The sequence below is a fragment of the Pteropus alecto genome, unplaced genomic scaffold, assembly GCF_000325575.1.
Source record: "Pteropus alecto unplaced genomic scaffold, ASM32557v1 scaffold146, whole genome shotgun sequence".
Taxonomy (NCBI): Eukaryota; Metazoa; Chordata; class Mammalia; order Chiroptera; family Pteropodidae; genus Pteropus; species Pteropus alecto.
This window is the reverse complement of record NW_006442107.1, coordinates 15,742,025-15,768,081: the sequence shown is the minus strand read 5'-3', so window position 1 is coordinate 15,768,081 and position 26,057 is coordinate 15,742,025. Positions and strand designations below refer to the sequence as shown.

General features: G+C 33.9%; 1 protein-coding gene across 1 annotated transcript in view; it reads left to right on the top strand.

The window, feature by feature from the left end:
* Positions 1–26,057, top strand: part of ASXL3 (additional sex combs like 3, transcriptional regulator) — a 137,513-nt gene that overhangs the window by 17,172 nt on the left and 94,284 nt on the right. Inside the window, exons 2-3 of the mRNA XM_006919995.2 lie at positions 16,665–16,773; positions 18,057–18,162. Of these exons, the coding sequence (XP_006920057.1) occupies positions 16,665–16,773; positions 18,057–18,162 (215 nt within the window). The remainder of the gene's footprint in view (positions 1–16,664; positions 16,774–18,056; positions 18,163–26,057) is intronic.

The window sequence follows — 26,057 nt, the reverse complement described above, 5'->3', positions numbered from 1 at the left end:
CATTCATTCCTTCCGGGTAGGTACCAGCTAGTGGCGGGAGAAAATGAACATTGAGGGTCTTCCTGTATGGAACCGCATAGTTGTCACTCAATCCCCTGTTCATGTTTAGTGGGTTTGAGAAGACAACTGGGCACCTGAAGGCCAGGCAGTGCGATTTGAATGACTGTGTAGAAGGTTACGAGGGTGATTCCCAGATTGATGTTGCTCACATAACGTTATTTCTGTTTCGTCAGTGTGACAGTGCAGACTAGAATCGAAACTGAGAAAGTGTGATTTGTTGGAAAGTGAAAATCCGGGAGGCCCTGATGTGCTTGCTAATTTCTCTGTCCGAATAACAATTTGTCTAAACTGTGGCCATATTTTGACTACAAATTTATCTACACGAGAAAATCCTATTGTAATGTTAGACAGAAATGTTTTATTTTCCTTTCTGATATATGAATCCGAGCTTTCTTCCCTGTGAACATTGACTTCGTCTCCATGATCTTTCTTGCTAAAGTCGTAGCCTGCTTGTTTACCCTTTTGCTTGGGGCTCTTTTAAGCAATGTAGCCTGACTACATTAATAAATATTTTTGAGGGTGATGACTGATTTTTCCCAGAGAATGTTTTGCTTTATCGTCACTGAGAGTGCTTCATTATTCTAACCCTGTTTTACTAAGAATCATATTGGTTTGTACTATTAAGTTCTGCTGCATAAATACTGCCTCTGCTTCTCCTTAAACTGTTCAGGCATTTTAAGTTTTTACAGAGAATGTGCTAGAGTTTCTTCAATTTTGAACATGTTCTTTAGAAATTTGATGCCTCTTGGCTGTTATTTATTTATGTAATGTTATTTTAGTTATTTTCCTTTAGGGTAATGAAAATCTTGCTGAGCGTTGAACATGAAGGAAGTTTATTAGGTCTAAGGGTAGAAAATAGGTAAAAAACTGAAAAGAAGAAACACAGATGTAATGTCTGTAAATATCATTAGAACTGTCTGTTGAATGTCATTTTGGCAAAAGGGCAGGAAACTAACATTTATGCAGTAACCGATCAGTGTCAGGCACTGAGCCAAGCAGTTTCTATTTTTTAGCTCATTTAATCCACACGGTAACATTGAGAAGTGGGTGCAATTTCTTCATTCTAGAGATGAGGAAATTGATGCTGAGAGAAGTTAGGTATCTTGCTAACATCACACAATTATATGTGGAAGATCTGGTATTTGAGCCTGGGTCTGGTTGATTCCAAAGCTCAGTCTTTACATCACAGTCAAATATTAGGCCACAAGAAAATGTTAGGCTTCAAGTGGGGTGTCCCAAAGGGGGAGAAAAAGAAGAAAAAGAATGCCTGTCAAAAGGCATCAACAAACCAAGGAGGAAATGAGAGACGTAGGAATATACTAGCATAATGTTTATTTTGAAAATTTCCAGAGTTTTCTTAAAGCTATTTAACAAAAGGAACAATTTTAGGATCATCAAAGGTTTACCACTTAAGGGATGAGAAGGTTTAGAATTCAGATTTTATCTTTGTTTATTCCGTGTTTTAAAAATGAAGTACTGATACCTCACATCAAAGTAAAGTGTCTATGTCTACAAAACTTTTCTCTGTTGGAACCTCAGTTTACCATTGTCTTTTGTATGTTACATGGTGCTTGTGACTGATAATGTGGTGAAATTTTGTGTCTACTTAATTATTAATATATCTGGATTTCAGTAAATACTTGTTTTTATCTTTGGATGAAGTTTGGATCAGTATTTTCAGTTTTCTTATATTGATGGGCAGCTGTCTCCCATGATCACAATAGATTCATTTCACGCATAGCCAGAGAGAACGTTGTTTCTGTGCCTGTAAACTATCATTTGGCAATAGAAAGATACTATTTCATATATTAAAGTTGTTGTTGTTATCCTAACATGATAAGCTGTTAATTATGCTAATAGTACCTCAGAATACACTCTTCCCCAAAGAGGTAAAGCTCTTTAACTATAACGTTTTTCAATATCAATGCTGTGTTTTATCTACTAGCAGCTCATGAAGTAACAGTCGTAATTGAATGCGGCACCTTAAGATTTCCTGACTTAGCTTAAGTGAAATATTGATTTCATGGAATTAGGTGGCAGGTGCATTGAGGAACTATTTCTTGAAAGCTTTAAGTGTCTATATAAAACCTCAAGAATATTAATTCAGGTCAAATGAGTGGATTGGAATTGTGCTTACTTAAATGTTTGCCAAATGGCCAGAAGCCACGATATTCCAAGTTTTGTATATTTAAACATGAAAAATAAAGGAAGGCAGAAAAACATTTCTCTTTTTGTTGCATCAACATAGATAGTTCTCTATAATTTTAGCAACTGTTTAATCAGTTACCATGTAGTTAGTTGATTAAATAGGGCTCCAGTTTTAAAATCATTTTTCTTGAATTGTTACCTTGGCTTACATATTTTTTTCCTTTCCACCGCGATTACATTTACATATTGTTCTCCCATTTTGTTAGTGGAATTATCTGGAGGATTTCTGTGTGCCTGGTTGGAACATTGATATTGCTATAAAATAATGTACAGGAATTCTTGTTTTGTCTAAAGATACATTTCTTCCCATGGGTCATTAAAATGCGCATTTTTTCCTAAGGAAGATGTTTATTTCTGTAAAACAGAGGTAATACATATATAATATACTAGTGACATTACTTTTGGAATTTATTAATATGTATGTGTGTATAAGTTTATAGTTTTCCAAAACCATTAGCCTGAAACTGTATTACTTACTCTCTTTTTACATTTGCATTGATCCTAGCCATTCTTACCTTTATTTTACTGTTTTATTCTGTATGGAAGAATATTAAAATGGCTTATAGCAAACATAAGCATTTCTTCAGGCCCTGCTCCCAACTTACATTTCTCATGAATCCTATTTCCCTGAGGGTGAAATGAAACAAGAACTAGGTGTATTAAATTTCTTTTAGGAATACTGACAGATTCTTATGAATTTTTAAGTGTCGGATACTAAGTTTGGGGAAGGGAAGGATGCTTAAATTCACTGATCTTTATATTAATTCTTCCTTTCTCAAAGCATATTGTTTACATAAGAGATCTTACTTAGAAATTAGGCCTTTTCTAAAGTTTGCTTTTACTTTATAATTCTACCTGAATTTTGTGGATGCATTTCATGCCATCCCAAGTAACTATAATATTTGAATTTCACAAAACTGTTTTATAGCAGAAAGCTGTGTTAATTAAATATCTTTTATATGGTAACACTTCTAATCAAAGCAGACCACCACCACTGAACAGACTGCCTTGAGAATATAAGTGGGCAAAGAAAGAGGAAGAGGAGGGAAGAGAGAAGAAAGCTAAATTAAATTTGTCCTGTGATATGAATGCCAATCTTAACTGTAGTGATTGGTGTAGTTATTTTTAGTCATTTCCTTTATCAAACATTTAAAGGTAAAAATTGTTTCAATAGCCAGCCAACTCTGAGCTGAATTCTTTTGGCATTCTGCTGATCAAGGAATTTCCAATGAGCAGAAGAACTAGAGTCTTCTGCAGAGAAAGGGTAGGAGGATGAATCAGAAATGAAGTAATGGACAAGGGAATTCTGCTCTTCTTTATGAACCAGAGAAAGCCATTAAAAATGATAAATATTTATTGAATATGTAATGTGCTAGTTGTGTTTATATTAAGGAAGATACAGACATGATCAAAAATTTAAATATGAAAGGTAATACCATTGGGAAAAATTTACAAAAATTCAAAGCTAATATTCAATTCACCTTTGACAGGGAAATGAGTTTTCAGGGTTAGAAACTGTAAAATAAATTATAAAGGAAAAGGTGGACATAACTGACTGTATAAAAATTTATGTGTCTGCATATGAAAAATAAAGCATTAAATAACACTGAAGGAAATATTTTTAGTTAATAAGCAGGAGGTATTATATAAAGAGATCATGAAAACAATAAGAAAAAATAATAAATTTTGAACATTTTATTCAAAGGACACAAGCAGGAGGTCCAACTCATAAAACTAAGGAATAAACATACATGTGGATAAGCATTTGATCTTACTAATAATCATAGAAATGTGAGGTACAGTAACCATTGGAGATTGTATTTTTGGTTTACCTAATAAATAAGTCCATGCACTTCACCCTGACTCTGAATGATGCTTCTTATATAGTACTGGTGAGACTGTAAACCAAAACTCATTTGAAAAACCAGTTGGCATTATTTGCAAAAGGTAATTATGTAACTTATATCTCCTGAATTAATAATGCCACTTCTGCAAGCCAATCTTAAAGTATTCTTGAATATAAGAAAAAGTATGTGCGCTAAGATATTCATATTGATGGTTTTTCGATTATAAATATAATAAATAAATTATAAGACATAATTTAAATGTTCAGTGGTGATATCAGTGGTTCTTAAACTTGGCTGCATTTTAAAATCATTTGGAAAGATACAAGAAAATGCTGGTGCCAGGACTCCACCCAGAGATTTTTATTTAATAAGTTTGGAGTTACTTCAAAACTTGTATTTAAAAAAATTCTTCCTAAAAATTCTAATATTCAGCCAGATAGAAAACCACTCACTTGATACAGTTGGTAGAAAAATTTTAACCACTTGATATATTTATGATTTTGTAGTAGTATGGAAAGGGTATAATGTAAAATGAAATATTGCGATTTAACATTTAGATAAATTATAACTTTAAAATAGAAACACACCAGAAAAATAGTCTAGAATAAATTTTATAAAATGCTCAGGGTTGTTTTAAGGAGTTGGGATTTCGAGTGATTTTTTTCATCTTCAATTGACAGATACTTCATAATATTCTTATATTGTTTTTTAAAAGAAAAACTATATTTAAAAGGAGGGTTCCTGCTGGAAAAATCTAGGTAATTTCCTACTTGTAGGTTATTTCTACCTATGAATACGGAGATTTATTCTGACTTCTAAAATAATAATATCCTGAAGTTAGAGTCACACCTCATACTATTATAATGGAATCTGTCACAGGATTCTTTTATTCCTTTTTTTTTTAAATCTCAGAAGTACATTCTCATGTAGTTTTCTGACTTTTAGAATGCATCAGCTCAAGTCAGTCATTTTTCTTTTATTATTTTAAGCTACATCTGTGCCTATCAGTTTTTACCTTTCTAAATACCACGTATATGCTGATAATTCCCCAATGTTTATCTCCAACCCCGACATTAACTCTGTGATTTGAGTGTGTATCTGAATTTTGGATGCATACCTCTAAATTAGCAAGTCCAGAACTAAATTTGCCGTATTTTTTTCAAACCCACCTCTTCTTATATTGCGTCACTTAGTTATACCAACGTTCACCCCTGCCCCTGAAGCGATCCTCAATTCCTTCTTCTCCCTCCCATATTGAGTCAGTTTCTACAACCTGCTGATCCCCCCTGCTCATATTTCTTCTCATGTATTTCTTGACTCTTTTTCTACATCTCTGCCCTGTCCGTTGCTTTGGTGAGGTCCTTGTCATCCTCCCAGTATTGCAGGCTCCTAACTGTCCTGTCTTCTAGCTATGTCTCATTGTAGACCTATTCTCATGCTACAGAGGGACAAGGCATTTTCCTCCTTAAAACCTTCCAGGCTCTCCACTGTCCTCTGCATGAAGTCTGAGCTCCTTGCCAGGGGATTTAGACTGCCGTATAAAAGTCATGCATGTGGTGTGATGCATACCTTCCCTTTGGAATATGATCCCAGCCCTACTCTCCCTCCCACTCACTGCTCTGGAAATACCAAATAATCATGTTTCTGTACACCATATTTCAATTCTGTCCATCTGTGCTGCTTTCATGCCACTCCTCTACTAGGAATGACCTCTTCACCTCAATTTTTATTAGATTAACAAAACATAAAGATTGATATTGTTCACTATTGACTAGAGTGGGGAAAATAGTTACTGTCAAGGGAAGTAATTTAGAAATAATGATTAAAAATCTAAAAGCATCCTTTTAATCTAAAAATTCTACTTTTTGGAATCTATCCTAGAGAAATAGTTATACATATTGTCTTAGTTTGTTCTGGCTGCTGCAACAAAATACCATAGACCGAGTAGGCTATAAACAACAAAAATTTCTTTCTTACAGTTCTGGAGGCTACGAAGTCCAAGATCAAGGCACCCAACAGATTTGAAGTCTCATGAGGGCCTGTTTCCTGATTCATAGATATTGAACTTCATGTTGAGTCCTTAAATGGAAAAGAGGGAGAGCACTCTCTGTGGTCTCTTTTATAAGGATACCAGTCCCATTCAGGATTGCTCCATTCTCATGACCTAATCCACCTCCTACAGTCCCCCACCTTGAAATGCCATCACACTGGGGATTAGGATTCAGCATATGAATTTTGGAGGGACACAAACATTCAATCTACAGTATTTATATAAGGGGAATGCCAGATTCTTTGTGGCAGCACTATTTTAATGGGTAACATGCAAGCTAAGCATTAAATAATAAGGAAATACTTAAAAAATTATGGTATAACATATCTACTCTATAGGATATTAAGAGCATTATGTGAATATTAAGAGCATTCAGTATTCTCTAGACTATTAAGAGCAAAAAATATTCTATGGGAATATCTCCCAATCATGTTATTAAGTAAAAAAGCATGTATCTATCAGTATGCACTAAATGTTCTCATTTTTGTTGAAAATTAATTTAAAATAGTGAATCATAGAGTTGAGTATATGCATACATATGAATGCAAATAGAAAAAGCTCTGAAGGAAAACATGATAAATCTTTAATAGTCATTACTTTTGGAGCAGTGGATATGATTGGGGGAAGTTAAGAGAGACTTGTTACTTTTAACTCTGTATAATGATGGTACCTATACACTTTCCATATAATTTCCATGTATTTATTTGTTTGCATAAAAATGTGTAAACATTAACATAACTCAAAACAAGGGATGAATATTGTAGATTAGAGAGAAGCCAAATCATGGGTAGAATAACAAAACCATCAACAACTTTTTATGTTTTGAATAATTTTCAAAATATAGTGAAATACTACAGAGCAACCACCAGCTGGAATTAATAGTTGTGGAGATGTTGTCATAGTTGCTTTGATTTCTTTTAAATAGAGTCTAGCAAAAAAGCTGAAGTTCCTTTGATATTATTCTCATCTCAGAGAGACAAGCATGTTATATTTTGCTATATACTATTATAGTTCAGAATTTTATAGTTTTATTATGAAGACATAGGTAAAAGTGTATCTCTCTATATAGCTGTAACTATTGGTGAACATTTAGTTTATTGACATTTTTTTTCCTAAAACAAATAATGTATCTATGAATGTGAATTTTTCAAGGATCTATACCAAAAAGTAGAATTGCTAATCTGTAGAACATGCACACTTTTTTTTTTTCACTAGATATTGCCAGATGTCTTTCCAAATTGGTTTTGTCAATTTATATTCTCACTAGAGTATTTCATAGTTTTATTTCTAGATGTCCTCAACCAATATTTGGTATTGCCAAGCTTCAGATTTTGTTCTACTCTCTAAATTGTGAAATGTTAGCTTATCAACAGTGCCTGAGTATTCTCTGAGCATCAAAGTTGGCAGGTTCTTATGAGGAGACCCTGAAGTTGGAGTCATAAGGAGCTGGTTGCCATCGAGCAATTTGGTGATAGATGGCACAGAACTAAATGCTACAGTCATAGGATAGGCTGTAATGCTGCAAAGTTTCAGTGAGGTAATTAGAAGTTTTTAGGAGGTAAAGGCAAGAGGACCTTAACAAATGAGTAGGAAGAGAGGAGGATGGAGGGCATTGAAGGGGAAAGGAGTACGTAGATAGGTAGCGTGGTTGAAATGAACGATAAGCCAATAGTTAAACCACGATTGATTGCCTTTGAAACCTTAACCAGAAAGGCGTTAGTAGAGCTTCAAAGTATACCTGTTTTAAACTCATTTTATAGATGAGAAAATTAAGGCCTAGAAAAATGAGGTCAGCTTTTATAAATCACTTAGACATGTATCAAAATTAAATTAAGCAGGTGATTTATTGGTTTTTTTAACTTGTATATCTAATAGGTTGATCTTCAACATGACTAGATAATACAAGAGTTCAAGGGATACCTTTTTTACCTCTCTTTGTACTTTCCGTGTTTTGCTCTGCTTTCTTCTTTTTAGCTTTATTCTCAGCATGCTCTATCTTCCTGGAGGCAGAGTTAGGTAAAAGCTCGTTTTTTTGTACCTTTACAGCTTATGTATCTACTGAAAATAATGTATGCCCTTTCTCCTTAATTCTATATCAGTTCCCCAAAAGATAACTCAGACTCCCACCATTTGACCAGATAGTTTAATCTGGCTAGCCTTCGTGGTGGGAAACAGGACCATTTTATCGATGGCTAACTGGAATCGCATTGCTGAGGAAGAGAAAGTCCCAAAGAGAAAGGAATGCAGGGCATGAAATTTATGAAATGTTGAGATTGTAATACAGGAATACTATAAAATGTGTCAATATAAAGGAAGTAGTTAAAATTTTATTCTGAGTGGTAAATAGAGCAAGTAAGTGGAATATAATTCTTCTTAGAGGATTTCATATGAGCCAAAACAGAGAGCTAGGAAACCATGGATGCACATGATTTACTGAGTGGGTCAGATTATAGGAGAGTAGTCTGAGAGTTGGAGAAGATGAAGACAAGCTAGGTGCCAGGTATGCTGTACAGGCCCCTGATGTAAACTGAGGAGTTTGTGCTTCCTTTGCTTGGTAGGCAATGTCCTGAGCAGTCCAAGCAGTATTTTTTTTCTTTTTTATGTTTTGTTTTTGTTTGTTTTAAATAGGAAAATTTCTCTGGCACCAGTGTGTAGGCTGGATTAGAGCAGGGAGATATTGAAGACAAGGGTTAGGGTTAGGGAACTTTAGAACTGTCCTCTTATGATATAGAGATTGTTCAAACTAGGACTTAAGGAAGTTAAAATGTAAATTGAAAGATGAACTGTGTTAAGACAGAATAATTTGAATTATCTGAGAAATGTTTCAATCCTAGGTGATGTGGAAGAGGGTAGTACTCATCACCGAGTGAAAGAAATAGAGAATCAGGAGGTAGATCTCAACTGAGAGAGATGAGTAAGATGATTTTTATGTTGGGTGATATAATATTGCAAATATATAATGTTATCAATTACATGTGGATACTGACTATAAATTTTTCAATGCTTTTTAAAGTTCCTGGATAAGTTTTTCAATTTTATAAATTTACACAGCAAAAAATAATCACCACACTGCATTATTTTTACACATAGAAACAGATATTTTATATACTTGAAAAATATTTTTAAAGCATTTGGCTAATAAGATTAAACATTCCTAAGAGTCTGAGTGCTAGGCACGTTTTCTTAATGATCCTAATCATAAATGTAGCATTTCCCTAAGTTTACTTCTTGGCATACTGTAATAGGGAATGTTGTCAAATATGGTGGAGAGGATTTTTTTATTATTATTATATATGTTTAAGAAACACTGAGTTAAGCAGGTTTGAGTTAAATAGGATTTTTCAGAGACTTTAGTATATATTGTAAATGTGTTTGATAAATTCATTAGATGGGAATGCAGCATCCTACTTTCTGGAAACTTTTTGACCCTTTTTTTGGAGCAGTACTTGGGACTGACACTCTATAGAATACGTTCAGGAATGCTGCTGTATAAGTAGCTATATGTAGAACATGGAAATTTACATTTTTGTATGAAACTCATTTATCATACCAAATATAATTACAATGTCTGTTCTTTTTAATAAATGAAATTTGCTATTTTATTTTGGAAGGGTTTTTTTTTTTTTGGCATAATTTAAAATATTCACTTTGAGATTGCAGTGATGAGAAAATAGTATAAAGTCCTGAAGAGCCACCGGTGGCCATAAATTGGCTGCCTCTGTGCTGGAATTGGTGCCATAGGAAACGTACACATGATCCCATCTCAGTCATCTCCTTGGAATAAACTAAGAATAACATTTAAATTTCAAATGACTTTCTCTTGCTGTGCTACATGCCTCAAGGCTCCTTTCTCCTGAATCTCTTGTCATTTTATATGTATTTAGAGAATTCAGTTCAGCTTAGCCTGGCATTTCTATTATGCGCAAAGCACTGTCAGAGTGCAAATTTATTTCAAGACTAGCTTGACATATATAATGTGTTCAATAAATGATTATTCAGTTAATGGCTTGTGTTATTTTTTTAATGATCCAGTTTTACAAAGAGACATCTCAATTATGGATCTGAGTTCTCTACATTAGTCTCTCGGCCTTCTTTCTTCCTTAGTTTTCATAGGTAGCATTACCTGAAAAAGATAACCAACAATGACATCTTCTACAGCCTAGTCTTCCTTTATAATATTTGAAATTTATCCTGGGATGGGGGAGTCATTACCATAGGTGGCATTGGGTGAAAATGGAGCCAACCACCTTACCATTTGCCAGCATCTAGCTTTTCTTTGTGTGTTTCCTTCATGTGCTAAATATTCTTTTGTCGTATGCAAGATTAATTAAGTGGAGAAGGCTGCTCTGTGGAGAGAGAACGTGGGATGGTGGGAAGAGTATTGGCTTTGGAATCAGTAGAATTTGAATTTCAGCTGTGTCACTTAGTTATTTGACTGGAGTAATATTCTTAACCTCTCAACCTCTGTTATAGCTGCAAAACTGAGAATCATGCTTACATTTCATAGTGGTTGTAAGAAATATAGACAATATTTGTGACAACTCAGTCACATTAGAGATGCTGAATAATTGGTAACTATAATAATAGATATTTATTATTTTCATCCTTTTCTCTCTACCTTTACTGAATACATTAGTTTTAATTTTATTCACATGTGAAAGTCTGTAGACTAGGAGTGTATGTACTCCCATGTCTTCACTTATTTTCATTAATAAAATGAAAATGAAATTAGACAAACCTCACCTGAACTAGCTATTTAAACAAGCTCTGAAATATTTAATTTCTTTTCATATGCTATCCTTTGTACCTCTAGATATTGGTTACTTTGAATAGTAGTTGTATTCAATGATAATAATAGCTCACAATTTTTAAACACTTAAAATATGCCAGACATAGGTCTGTTTTACATGTTTTAACTCTTTAACTTAAAGTCTTTCACATAATCCCTTATGAAATAGTTACATTTATTAGCTGAGGAACCTGAGACCCAGAGAGGTGAAGTCCAAAGTCACACAGCTAATAAATGGTCTAGCCTCAGTTGAATACACACTGACTGGCTTTAGAAGCCACAGTCTTATTTATTGCACTCTATTACCTTTCCCAGTATAGCAGTGGTAATATGGCGTGCCATATGACATGCATAGAAACATGTAGAGGAACAGTTGTCATTATCCATCTATGCATGTGACATATTCTTGACTCTATGTCTATAAGCAAACATAACCACCTCACCTCATATTTTAGTTGGAGGTCTTTAAAAATTATAATTTAGATTATAGGCTTTATATACTTTTATAGGACTATTTCTTAATTTCCTTATAGAGCCTATTGTAAAATAGTACTAAGTAAACTTTTGTCTTAGTGTGAATGTTTTGGAATTCTTGTCTACTAAAACCAAAAGTCAGTTTAGTGAATATGGCTGTGTGAATCACTAAAATCGATCTAGTGATAGCTTGGTAGTGTCTATAAAGTGAATAAAAGGTTTAAGTTCAAATGTCTGTTTATATTCAAGAAGAATATCTTTTTATATTGTTAAAGCCAATCAGAGACACATGTTTAGGTTTGGAATCTGAAATTGTTTCTCTATATTTAAGAAATAAATTGTACACCATATGTCATTTAGTAATTATTTCTTGCCTCAATATCCCCACCTCATAAAAAAGTACTAGAACTACATTTCTAATTTTACCTTAGAGACATGTTGAATGTTGAAAATCATGTTAACATCCTTCACATAGGAATGTGCAAAATATCTTTCTTTTTAGTACGACCCATCTTGAGTTAACTGGGTTGTTCCTATCTACTTCTATATTTTTTAAGCTCTGATTTTTATTTCCCATCTGCCAGTGTTCATCAGGAACTTTCATTAGTGATCTTTTTAGAAGGACTGTGAAGTTTGGAACACTGTTCTTGTGTTCAAAATCACGTTCTAGGGTTCCTGTAGGTCATTTTTTGGCTAACATTTTAATGTGCTAGGATTATTCAGATAACATATATAAAGGACTCCAGCTTTTAAGTTTTTATGATCAGTCATTTTTGGCAGTTTCAGACTAGCAGTAATATCTCTCAAGAGTAGGAAGTTACTTTGGCTTGACTTTCTAGGGTAGTTTTTAATCATCTAGTTTATTGACATCAGTTGATATGCACTGTATCTATATGTGTTTAGGAGTTATGTACATTCATTGATAGAAATAGTTTAACCTTCTCCAGTAGTAATGGCATGCCCATTAAGTATGTAAATAGATAGATAAATCCAAGGGTTCATTATTCATTTTTTAACATTAAAAAATTTTTTTTGAAGTGTAGCATAGAGTTAAATACCCAAATCCTAAGTAAACAGTTTAATTTTACATAATGAACACATCTGTATCAAGAACTAAATTAAACATTACCTGCACCCCAGGGGCCACCCACATAATTTCCTTTTAAAATATTTTCTCTAGTTATTAGCAATGGAAATACTTGAAAGGAGCTATTATTAATTTTTTTGAAAGGAGAGTGAACATGTAATTGTTTCTATTAATTCATATTTATAGCACTTAGCACAATAACTGTAATAATACTTCTTAATAGGTTTGTTGAATTTGTTGAATTTTTAGACTTACGTGGTTTCAGGATTAATTTTTTTAATGTTCCTATATTTGAAAAATGAGATTTAGAAATGTCTCCAGGAAATAACTTTCCTCTGATATTTTTATTGAGATACTTAATAAAATAAGTTGTTTAAGATTTGGATTACTCTTAAATATTGTCTGGTAAAGCATTATTATTTTATGTATAAAGGAAAGGAAGACCACAGTTATGTTATTTTCTTTGTCGTATCTACGAATATTCTTCCAATTGCATTCCCCAGGTATTCTTCCTGGCTTTTAAAATTATTCAAATAGGCCATTTATTCCCTTCACTAAGTGTGCACTATTAGTAAAATTTTTTGTGTTCTGTCATCAGTCTGAGATGATAAAGCAATGGTTTTTCTGTATTTCATACAGCACCAGGACTCTGCAAAGCATCTCTGGGGGTTCTTTGATGTCTAGACAGTTTAAATTATGCCTGCTCCCCTGCCTCCAAATTCCACCCCTGTTCTGCTTCAGGGGTTGTGGGAAATGAAAACAAACCAGAAGGGTTTCACAACGCTACAGTAAAAACAAACAAGTAGAGTAAGCTGTATATCTACCCTGGCAGGTGTATAGGAAAGGGCCCAATTATAGTGAATACTGGAAAGAACAGAATTGAGGACAAATACTGTTCTGCTTATTTATTTCTAATTATATTCCTAATATGGACATACATGTGCATTGTGGACAAAATGAAAACATTATAAAAGTATTAGGAAAGAGCATAGAAGCCACCTTTACCTTAGTCGCTCAATTTTTAAACACCCGACCAGCAGAGTTTAGTGTGTTTCTTGTACATTGTCCTATTATTGAAATGGTAAGATTCAGGATTGCATTTGAAGATGAAAACCTAACTTCTTATTCTTTCTTTTTTCCCCTTTTATAAATCGGGATATCATGATTCTTCCAATTCATCTTTTTAGAAAGTAAGTAACTTTTGAAATTCCAGATTTTTTAATTGATGTTTTATGATTACATATGTACACATACACATATACCTATTCTATTACAGAATTTTTAACTTTTAAATTCTGAGTGAGGTGATTAACCCTTATATTAAGTATGAATTTAAAAAATTTACATCAGTTAAAAAATAAGAAATGTTACACAGAAAGTGTTCTGTGCTAAGACTACATACTGTTAACACATATTTGCCTTATCTTCTTCATACCCACAGTAAATCATTGTTATTTATATGTATACATATTTGTATCTTTTAAAAATATTTATATATTTATTTATATCTTAAAGTAGGCCAAGGCATGCTTGCTAGTTCTAATTTTTCTGAAGTTAAAAATAATAAAAATCTAAATAGTACTTAATTCTTTATTCATGTTTTATAGCAGTTGATTAAGACATTAATTTGTTCAGGGAAAGCAGTCCAAATTTTCTAGACTTCATGGTATTGTTGAGATTAACAGCAATAAGTAAATGCTTTGAAAGATTTTTAAAATACATTTTCCTGTGTATATTCTGCATTAAATGAAACAGTTACCTTCTTATAAGCACTTAACTCTTTTGATGCTAACATTTTATTGTTTCTAAATAAAATGGGTCATATAACTAGTTTTTTTCTGTAAAGAATTGCAATTGATATGCTTCAGACTGAGTGATTAATAAGCCAGTGATTTGATTTGTAAAATTTGCATTTGATTGCAAAATGCTTTCTCATTCTTCTAAAATGCAAATGTTATATAGTTTTGAAATAAATTTTGTTTATTTGAGAAATATTTGGGGAAATTATAGTAGTTATTGAGACTTTTAGAGCTATGTTGTCATGTGATTGTGTATTATATACTTTTAAATATTTCTGTAGTGATTGTCATTTATGTTTGCAGCAAGCATAGCATTAAACTGCTATTTAATAGTCAGTTTACCTTCAATTATTTATTTACTATCCTTAAGAAAAAAATGTAAATTATAGTGATTTTTAATAAAAATATTTCTTTAGTATTTTTTAAGCTGTCTTTAAATCTGTATTTTTCTTTAATATTATAAATCTGAGTTCCTGGAATTGTATATATTAGGACCTTAGAACAAAGAGCAGGAAGAATGTGTGTGAGGTTTGGTGTTAGGTGGACAATTTCATTAAGTTGTATTTTTTAAAGTCTACAATGTTTTATTTTTATGTATCGGATTCTATTTTGCTTGTAGTGTTAACATCATCGTGCCAAGTCCCCACAGAAAGTCTGTGTTTCTGACAGTTTCACTAAATTAAAACTCCACAAATCTGGCATAATAATTCCCAGCTTTTTGTCTGTGCTTTTGCCTGAAGAGAATAGCGATTAAAAATATACTTTTTGCAGTGTTCACTATAACACGTGTAGCATTATTTATCTGGAATTTCTTCATGGACAGATATTTTTGGGGAGATGAATATATTTTACTTTATAAGGTATGCCTGGCCCACTTTAAGTATGAACAAAAAATCTTATGTGAGGAAAAATAATGAAATAAGGCTGCAAGCTTGTAGAAGTTTCATGAGGAAAGATATTACATAAACACACAATATTATAACCATGTGTACTTCAGTGTTATAGATGCATTGTTCTATGACCAAATTTATATTAGATCTTTTGCTTCCTGTCAAACCCAATGGAATTATATTGATGTGTTGGCACAGAGAGTTGCTTTCTAAAATAATAAAGAGTACTCTTATTATTATAATGCTTATAAACCTTTATGACCATGATGCGTATGTATGCGGACTTGCTATTAAGTGTGTTGTGACAACTCAGCCAATTTAGTTTTCATTTTCCTGGTGAGTTTTCATACTAAGTAAGAGATTTGTTAATCTTGGTTTTTAGAAAACTTCTAATTCAGTACATAAAATTATGTTTCTACCACAGAAATTCAAACTTTAAAATCTTAAAGATTCTCTTGTCCTAGAATGTTTTGAATTAAGTACTCAGACCCCCTACAAGGCGAATGGAGTGGAATAGAGATTCTAATCAATATTGACTCAACCAAATATTGATCTTTTAGCATATTAGAGAGAAAAATGTATGTGGAAACATAAGTAAAGGAAAGTAATAATTCTAGCTCTAAATTGTAGTTCACAAAGATAGCAGTATTTCCTACCTCCAGAAAATACATACATTTCATAAACATCTTTTTATATGTATGAGTAAATTTCAGTAATGTTTGTACATATGTGCTTTGATATTTTTAATCACTAGCTTAATGCTGTTTGATTTCTTTAAAAAAAAAATCTGTTGATTTCATAATTCAGTCACTTGCATCTTTACTACAGAACATAATTATTGACTGGGCAGAATTCCCAAGCACATATTTCTTTATATGACAAATCTGAGAAAAGGATGTCATTGTTGAAGTTGTGTCAGAGATATAAACATAGATATAAATTTTTATTTGGCCTTATGAGAAATGCAATCCTATGAGTAACTTAAATACTTGTAATTTCAAATCAGTTCTTCCCTGGTTTCTTATTATTCCTTTGTTGCTTTTCAACCTATAGGATGGAGCTGTCCTTGAACTTGGTTTATTTGATCATTCAAGTGCAACCATCAAGTTGTCTGTAATATTTAAATACTGAGGCTTCATGGTATTATTTGTAAAATAACACCACATAAACATTTGGGCCTTGGTTTCTTTGAAATGTAGTGTTGGTTGCTTTATGAATAAAAGCATAATTTCAATTCAGGAGACTTTTTGCCCGAAGCCTATAATACAGATGCATCTGATTAACTTTGGCGAAACTAGACTGCCCTGTTATTGTAATGTAGATGTTTTCAGGGTTGGGAGGATATTTTTAAAAGGCCTGTGAGAGGGTCTTTTTTTTTTTTTTTAAGAGACTGAGAGAACAGTTTTGCCACAGAAACTGCATATCAGACTGCTTCATTTTTGCACACTTTTATTTTCTAGTGGAACTTCTCCATTAGCCTGTCTGAATGCAATGCTTCACACTAACACTCGAATAGGGGATGGAACATTCTTCAAAATCCCTGGAAAGTCAGGCCTCTATGCTCTCAAAGTAAGTTGGATTGTTCTGCATATTATGTCTGTTATTACTATGTATCACACATTTTTTTTTCCTGACATGTGAAGGTAAACAAAAGTAGATTTGGGTTAAGGGTAGAAGAATGACCCTTATGCCTTTTAAATGTTTTCAGATGTCTTAAAAATGATTTCATGTTAAGAATAAACAGTGACATTTTTCTTTAAGGAAAGAAAGCATATCTGTGGTTTCACTCTAACATATGGTAATGGAAAATAGCTGTGGCTTTCTTCAAATTCATGATTCTTAAAAATTTATAGGGAGGAGTGCCATGACTCATCAGCTAAGAGCTTAAGATGATCACAGTTGCCACAAACTATATGACCCAATAACCATCGGTTGATATACAGCTTCACACCTGTCTGCCTTTCTGTCTTTAATAAATAAGAAATTTATCTGTTCTCCTTGAAAACTTGCTGATTTAAATCAATTATTCAACTTTAAAACAGTGAACTCAAGTTTTACTAACAATGCATATTTATTATATGAGAAGCATAGAGAAATAAAAAGCTTTAGATAACTGAGTTTTAATTATTTTAGTGCAATTCCCATTTGCATCTAGAACGGGAAATGGCATCTGAGATGCAAAATTCTAGAGGACAAGTTGATGATCTGCAGATGATTGTGTAACTTGGAACAAATAAAATCATTGTATTATTTCTTATAAATTAAAAATAAGTTACTGCTTTAATAAATGATGGATTACACTTTAAGTTCATTAATTTCCTTCGAGAAGTTTTTTTTTTGTTGTTTTTTTGTTTTGTTTTTGTTTTGTTTTGTTTTAATGCTAAGTTATACCTGGCAAAGAAGCAAAGGTTCTTTCTCAGCTACTAAGCATCAGGCTTTTGTCACTGTGTGGGTTTCTGAGGATAACATAGGTTGATCAAACGGACTCATATTAGTTCAGTTGCTTTTTGTAGCTATTGGGTGTTTAAAATTCTTGAGTTGTGAAGCCATTTCCTAACATAAAGAAGAATGTAGAATTGAAAAAAAAAATTAAAACAACCTAAGTCGAAAGGAACGTTTGTTTTTGTATAGATTTTTTTCTTTTTTTTCTTTTTAAAAAATTTTATTAGCTTCAAGTAACAGTACATTGGTTAGACATTTATATAGTTTATAGAATGATCCCCTAAAAATGTAAATCAGTATTGAAATTCCAAATTACAAGTACCTGCAATAATACTTTAGGATCCTGAAAGTATCTTGAATGTTTCCAGTTACTAATATATCTCCATAAATCATTTTTAAAAATAATATAGAAAGAGGAGTCGTCATGCCCAGCTGATGGGATGCTGGATTTAGGCTGTGAGTCTGAATTGGATGGCACAGAAATGGCGGAGGCCAATGCCAGTGAAGGAAATGGAGGTGAGTGCGATGAGTTTCAATATAAACCCTGTTCTCCTAAAAGTTATACAGAATTCCGGTAATTCACTAATTGAATTTTCTGTCCCTGTAGGTGCAATTTTCTTCTAAGTTTTTATCACTTATTGAGATTTATCCTCAAACAATTTTGATTAATAAAGTTAGCACCTAAGAAAAGTATACAATTCTTTGCTTTTTGTTTTGTTTATTTATTTTTAACAATATGGATTTTCCTGGATAATATTCTTGAGTATTATCTGTATATTTCTCTTGCAAGGTGAGAGGGTTACTGGGGGATATCTGGTGGTTTTATTCTTATGTGAAGCCTGAGCATGCTAATGTTTTATGTCTGATTATACTGATATTTCCTGTGATCACAGTAGTTTTACAATATCTTTGTTCCTAGGCTCGTCCACAGTAAATTAAGCTTAGTGTTAACATTCCTCACAGTGGAACTAGGGCCAAATAAATTATATTCTTGTGAAACACTTTTGAAAAGTGAACAACCCTGCCAGAATTCTAAGGGGGCATTTTCTACCTCTGAGTTCTATCCATGTTAATTCATTTTATCTGTCTCTAGGCATTTGCATTATGATTCTGTTGATATATGTAATTTTTGTACTGCAGTCTTGGAAAAATTGTTCCACAAAAGCTGCTATACTTTTTTTTACCACCCTACCGCTGGTCCCACAAGTGGACCCAGATCATGATTTGGGAGGAAGACTGGATCATTAAGGTCCCTGTTGGTGGACTCATAGAAATCAGTAAATTATCCTTAAACAAACAAACCTTAAAGAATCCTTGCAGAAACATCGTAATTCACTAATAGCCCAAAGCCATTCATTTTATTAATGGCAATAGGAGTCCCTTTGTATACTGAGTGGACACTCTTGCCTTTTAAACTGGCGTGCTTTCTGATACTCCCCCTGAGACTGATTCTGCTTCAGTGCCTATCTAATCTGCAGGAGAGGTTGTGAATTAATGTAGGAAACACAGATTCTTGTCCTACTAAAATGGCTAAAGTCGACCTTGTAGACTTTTTTTTAAACCAACTTTCACTGAATTTGATCTCTAATTCCTATACCTTTTGAAAACTCAGCTCAACCCGCACCACCGCGATTGTACTGTGAACTTTGGCAGATCCTTGTGGTTAGGCAGAGAACAATGCAGAGCTGCATGGCAATTTCTGGCATTCTGGAAGGGCTGGTGAATAGAGCAAGCTTTTCTCCTTCAGTGGGATGAAGGGGAATCTTATTGGGTCATTTCTCTGTTGTACAGTCTGTTTGCATGAGCACTTTCATGCTTTCTCTCTAAGTATATATTGAGCTTCTACTGTGTGCCAAGCACTGTAGGGCCAGATTGTATAGTTCCTTGACATTGGCTTTTTGTTTTGAGTAAGATTTTTAAACCAATGTAGGGTTTTGAGCTAAAGAGGCAGTGATCTCACTTAGATTTTAGCAGGATCAAGTAGTTACAATATATATAGATACAGATATATAGATATAGATATTAATATAGATATATAGGAGAACAAGGATAAAAACAGGGAAACTGATTAGAAAGTTATTGCCATAATATAGATAAGAGATGATAGTGGTTTGAACAAAACAAGTAGCAGCGGATGAGACGATAAGTGATTGAATTCTGGATTATATATGAAGGTAGAGCCAACAGGAACTGCTGAAGTTTGTATGATTATGAAATAAAGAAAAGTTAGAGATGACTCTAGAGTTTGAGTGTGAGCAGAGAGAATAGCATTGTTTTTAACTTAGATGGCAAATCTGCAAGAGAATCAGATTGGGGTAGGGGTTGTTGATCAGAAGCTTAGTTTGGGCATGTTAAGTATGAGGTTCATTTTCAAAATCCAGGTGGATATGTTAAATAATTGGGCTTATCTGTCTTAAATTCATTGGCAAGACCTTGCTGGAGAATATATATATATACATATATACATATAATATATATATAATACACACACACACACACACACACACACACATATATATATTTTTTTGAAAGTAGTCAGTTAAATGTAAAGAAGAACTAATATCTTTTTTTTTTAATAGTCAGTTTATAGATGATATTTGCAGATGGGAAACTGAATGAGATCATCAAGAAACGGAAGGTTTATAGAAAAGAGAAGAGGCCCAAAGACTGAGCTCAGTGGTACCTGAATTTTAAGAAGTTGGAAAGAGCAAAAGAGATTGAGGATAAATGGACATGAGAACAGGTTGTCTGTTCTGGAAACCAAGTAAAGAAAATGTTTCTGGGGAGGAAGTGATTCAAATGTGTCAAATGCTTTTGATGTCGACTTATAATAAAGACTAAGAAATAACTATTGGATTTAGCTTTGTGAAGTTGTTGATGAACTTGACAAGGATGATTTTGTTGAATGGTGAGACCACAAGCCAGAATGGAATGGGTTTGAGAAAATGGGAGGATAAAAAGTGGAGACCCTAAGTGTAAACAGTTCTTTCAAGAATTTTTGAGGGAAAGGGATGGAGTGAAATGGGAAAAATGGATAGAAGAGAAAGTAGAACCAAGATAAAGATTTTTTTTTAATATGAGAGATAAATATTAAAATAATTGTATACTGATGGGAAAATCCAATTGAGGAGGAGAATTCGATAATAAGAGATGGGCCTTATTTAGAAGTTTGGAGAGGTACTTTAAGGAAAGAGTAGGAAAAGTCAGGGTGTTTGGATAAAAACGAAGATAGTTGAGTATATGTAGGAGGGGCTTATGGAGGTTTGCTTATTTGTGCTTAATTTTTTTCAGTGTAATAAAAAGCTTTATTAGCCGAGGGAGAGGATAGGGGAGGTAAGTTTTATAGATTTAAAGAGAAGATATAAAATGTCTAGAGTCTGACAGCATTAAGCACACTCTTAAGGTTGCTAATCCTGAATTTAATGAGACCAGTCGGCATGGCTGTACATTTTTCTCCAGTCATGTTCATGACCACTGTGCAAGTGCAGAGTAGATACAGGTGGATTTGACCAGAGTTGAGATTTTGCCAGGTGTGAATGATGAAGTGACAGAGGAACAAGGGAGTTGAGAGTGCATGAAATAGAGTAGTTAAGATCAATCTCTATGGAATTTAAGCTGGTTGTGAAAGTGGGCGAAGACACAGTGTGTGAGAGAGGGTGTGAAGGAGGAGGTCTCCTTGGGGTGGAAGGATTGTTTGATTTGATGTTCTAGAGAAAATGAGTTAGAAGAATTGGTGATAGGAGAGTGGAATGCATGAAATTAAGTTTAGCATAATATTATGGAATGTATGTCTGAAATGAGAGGCGAGGAGGCAGCTAGGTTTAAGGCTGTTGCAAATGGTTAGGCAGTGTGTGCACTCTGCAGAGTGGCCTGGCCCAGGGGGCCATCGGTGGCTGAAATTCAGCAGCCCTCCATTTGCCCAGCTTAGTGTCATGGGAGGGAACAGGGTCTATTGGAAAGAAACATTGCCTTTTCTTATTTGCATGAAGATGTCATAAAAGCTAGCGGTGGCCCTGGCATAAAATTGAAAAAGACAATTATGATAGAACTAGCATTGAAAGGGTATGACATTTAGGAGCTAAAATTTTTGTAAAATGGGGAAGAGTCCCCCAGGTGTTGTTAGATAATTACAGTAAGGAGAATTGGCTGGTTCTATAGTCTGATGACATGAGATACAATGCTGGAGGCATCTGAGGAGCAGGGAGGGAGAATAGAGGTCACCTATCCCATTCCCAGGCCCTGTGGTTTAGGATGTGTAGGAAAGGGCTCGTACCTGAGAGGGTTCTGGGGAAAGAAGTGCCCATAAGAGAGAGCCAGGTTTTGTAGATTAAGATTCAAAGGGAGTACTCAAAGAAAAAGTGGAGGTTATAGGATATTTTGCTAATAACTAGTCTTGGATTTCAGAGGAAACAGTGGGAGGGTTTTAGTGTCTGGGAAGGGGCCGGGGAGAGAGGAGAGCATGCAGCCAATAATTAAACCAAAGCAGGTATAGGCAAACTTCCCTAATTGGAAATGTGAATAGGTAGTTCACAAAATTACACATTCCCACACATCTCCAGATAATGTGACAAAAACTAGACTTTTCTGGCCTCTTTTGAAATTGCATCAGGGAAATTACTTTGGGGGAATCTCTGAAAGAATAGTAAATAGCTTATTTCCTTGAATATTCTTTGATTTGCCCACTTTTGTATCTTATTGCAAACCACAATTGCTGCTTGTAGGACAAATATATTTCCTATCCATGTAAATACCATATACTTATATGTATAGCCCATTAACCTAGCCTTAGGATACATTTTCAAACCTAGATATTGAAAATATATTGAGTACTTATAATGCCCAGCCTTTGTGAGTTCTTTACATGTATGTTGTTTAATCCTCACAACATTTCTGTGAGATAGTCACTCCTAGGCTCTTTTATATTTTTTACGAATAAGGAAACAGGTTAAAAGTCTCCAAGGGGCAAGCCCAGGCTCTAACCGTGCTACACTCTGCCAGAATCACACAGAACACTATTAGCTAGGAGTCACTGATGCAGTTTGCCTTTCTAACAGTTGTCCACATCTGTTCTGATTATCAACTTGAGAATTTAACAAAAAGGAACCTCTGGTTTATCCAAATGAAGATGTGGGATGCCACATAATTTCTTACAAATCAGTAGCAAATCCCATGAAACAGAACAGATTTAGGTGATTTCCTTGCTTACTCTGTTTCTAATACATATTTGAACTAGAAGTTAGAATGGATATAATTTCTACACTTCTTACAGCTGTACGAATATACTTTGAAAATATAATCAGGGAGAGAAGTAGGTCATGTGTGGGGATGTGTGGACATGGGAGAAAAGGCAGGGCAAAAGGAGGAGGGGAGGAGGAGGGTACCACCATCTGTTTTATCTTTGTTCCCCTCCTCCTCTTTCATTTCTCCTTGGAATGAAAGATTGGGAGGTATTGAGGTGAATACTAATAAATATCAATCGGTAAGGTACCCTGTGGCGATCCAAAGAATAAGCCCTCTGCTACCATAGAGTTACTTCAAATTAACAAAAATTAATTGACATTTGCTGCACTGTTAAAGGGGGTAAGCAGAGAAGTACCTGAAAAGAAAGCATGTTACAAAAACTGATAACAAGAAAGAAATCTTAGCAGCTCAATTCCAGTCAGTAACGCTTGAGTCCTTAGGTAGAGGGAAGATAATAATAGTAATGCTTTAGTCCTGTACTTGCAATCAACTGGCCAGCAAAACAGATTTTTTTTTAAATGGGAGTTGCTTTGCCAAGATATTTTGTTTTATAGTTCTGTTGAAAATTTTTACAATGTGGGAAAAGTGGTATATTATTGATTATAGAATTTACAAGACACAAAACTATAGTTATGTTTCTTCGACTCCAAAAGAGTTTCTCAAGTTAATAAGAATTAGACTTATAGACTCGAGAAAGTAAACTCTTCACTTTTTACAAGCTTAGCTCTAGAGATCGAAGAATGATTTAGGTGAATCACTTGATTTATCTTTGTTGACAACCCATGACCATTTATGCCAATATAAGTATAGATCTATGTCACCCAAAGAAAATATTTTGAATTTTATGAGCTATTCTAGTCAGAGATTTATGGGTATGTTTGTGTCTGAGTTGTTTTCTGAACATAATACATTGGTATATCATAAGTTTGCTCACACATATTAAGCTGACTTACAGTGCATTGCTGGCTACAGAACCCATACATATTTTATATAAAATGATACCATCAGTAGATAGTCTTCACCTTCTTCACCTCCTACTTATAAATTATTATTAACAAGAAAATGAGTTCTTTTTTGGCCCTAATATATTTCATGTTTAAAATAAAAAACAACCATCATATTTAATTTTTTTTAAATGAAAAATTGGAGAATATACAATTTTCATTGACAAAGATCGAAAAAGGTTCTGCTTGTCATTAACCCTAGTGGCTTTCAGGGAGGGAACAGCAATCTAGCAGAGGAATTAATATTTTAAGTCCCTATTTAGGGGACAAAATTATAGAGAACATATATCCTGTGCTTTAGTCTTTAGATCCCAGGGTCAATAATAATTCCAACAGTTGAAGAATTTTATATGGTTCCTTTTCATTATTCATTATGGACAGTTTTATAAGCGGGTTTCTGATTGTATGATTCTTGGCAGAGTTGTGTTAACTTAATGAAATGTTATTCAGCTCACTCTCTGTTTTCATTGGCTCTGAGGCCATGCTTTGAGGGGTCTGTTTTCAAAAGTGAAAAATACTTTAAGATGGCCCAAAGTGTGTGGATGGGATCTTGGTTGCGACATCAGTTACATACAGCTGAGGAGCTTTCTGGAGGAAGTGCGATGTGTAGTAATGGAGGTTCAGGTGTCCTCAGGAAGTAGCACTGACAGTTTGTCACTGGTAATTTTATGCAAGGGTAAGGCTAAGAAAAATGAGGGGACTGCGGAGTTGTGAAGGGACTGTTTTGAGTAACTTTTAAGGGTGCTGCCAACCTGTTTGGTATCTTATTCTTCGTGGGATTACTGTTCTTGTTTTGCTGGAGGTTTTTCAGTAGCTTTTCTGTGACTGTTCCAGTGTGATTTTGCATATGATGTGTGTGTGCCTTCATCTTGTGTTCATAATCAATTTCTACCTGACAGCCATTCCTAAGAGTCTCATAAGTGAGAGAAAGGAATTCCTTCAGTCACTGTACCAGGTCCCTTGATTTTCTTAGGTTAAACTAATATGTCTCACCCAGCATCTGCATTTTCATTAACAGCTTTGTTAGCTCACAGAAGACACCTGTTCTACATTGGTGGCCCAGAGAAACTTAAGTCTGTGAAAATTATGTTGTTTTAGTTACACATGAAAGAAAATACAGAGGAAAGAGAATGCTGTTCACAGTCAGAAATGACCATTGGCAGGATATAAAACTTCCTCTGCCTACTCTTTCTCATTCTCCTTTCTTTCATCCCAGCCTGCAGCTTTCACAGTTCATGAAAAGTTTGAGGGACTTCAGAAGCTCATGCAAGCCTATATCCTCTCTCATGCCAGCATTTTACTTAAACCGATTCATTCAATTAGATATTGTTCTAATAGTAAATGTCCAGAGGGATAAGAATCTCACAGTCCCTTTATATTTGTCTTTATGTGATTTTGATAACCCATATATTCAAGAACTTTTTCTGTATGTTAAAATATTTTGTGCTTTTAAATAATTTTCTTCCCCCCCCGCCCCGCCCCCACAATGTCACAGAACAGCTGGGCATCATCTAGATCCCACCCCACTCCCTTCATCTAAATTTTTCCAAATGACTTAGCCTAGCTCTTTCAAACATTACTTATAAATACTATTTTCCACTTCTTCTTTTTTTTAACCCATCAGGGATCTCTTTTTCCTACATATTTCCCCTTGAACTGTGAACCTTGTTCTTGTATAAATGGATTTTGCTCAATTTTAACAGCTCAGAGTCATGAAGGAAAAAAAAAGTTTTATTTTTAAGTGCAGATAAATTAGCCCATTTAAGTGTACTTCCCCCTCATTTTCTATGCTGTGAAAGAAATATTTCATAATATAGAGATTGGAAATAGAGTATGATCTCACAATAAAAACAAACTCCCTCTCAAATAAAATCAAAATTAAAAGTATTCCCACAGTTACTCATTTTAACTAGCCAAATTTCTGTTTGATGTATGTAGTTTGTGATTGGTATATAGGAACAAAGCACCCATACTCTTAAAAAAAATAAAGTACTTTTTAAAATCGATGCTAGATAATCCATTCTCATTTAGCTATTAGAATACTTTAACTTTTATAAAATTTTATTTTTAGTTTCAAGTATATAGTACATTGGTTAGACATTTATATAGTTTTTAAAATGAGCCCCCTAATTGCTCTTTCATGGCTTAATATCCTTAACAAATTGA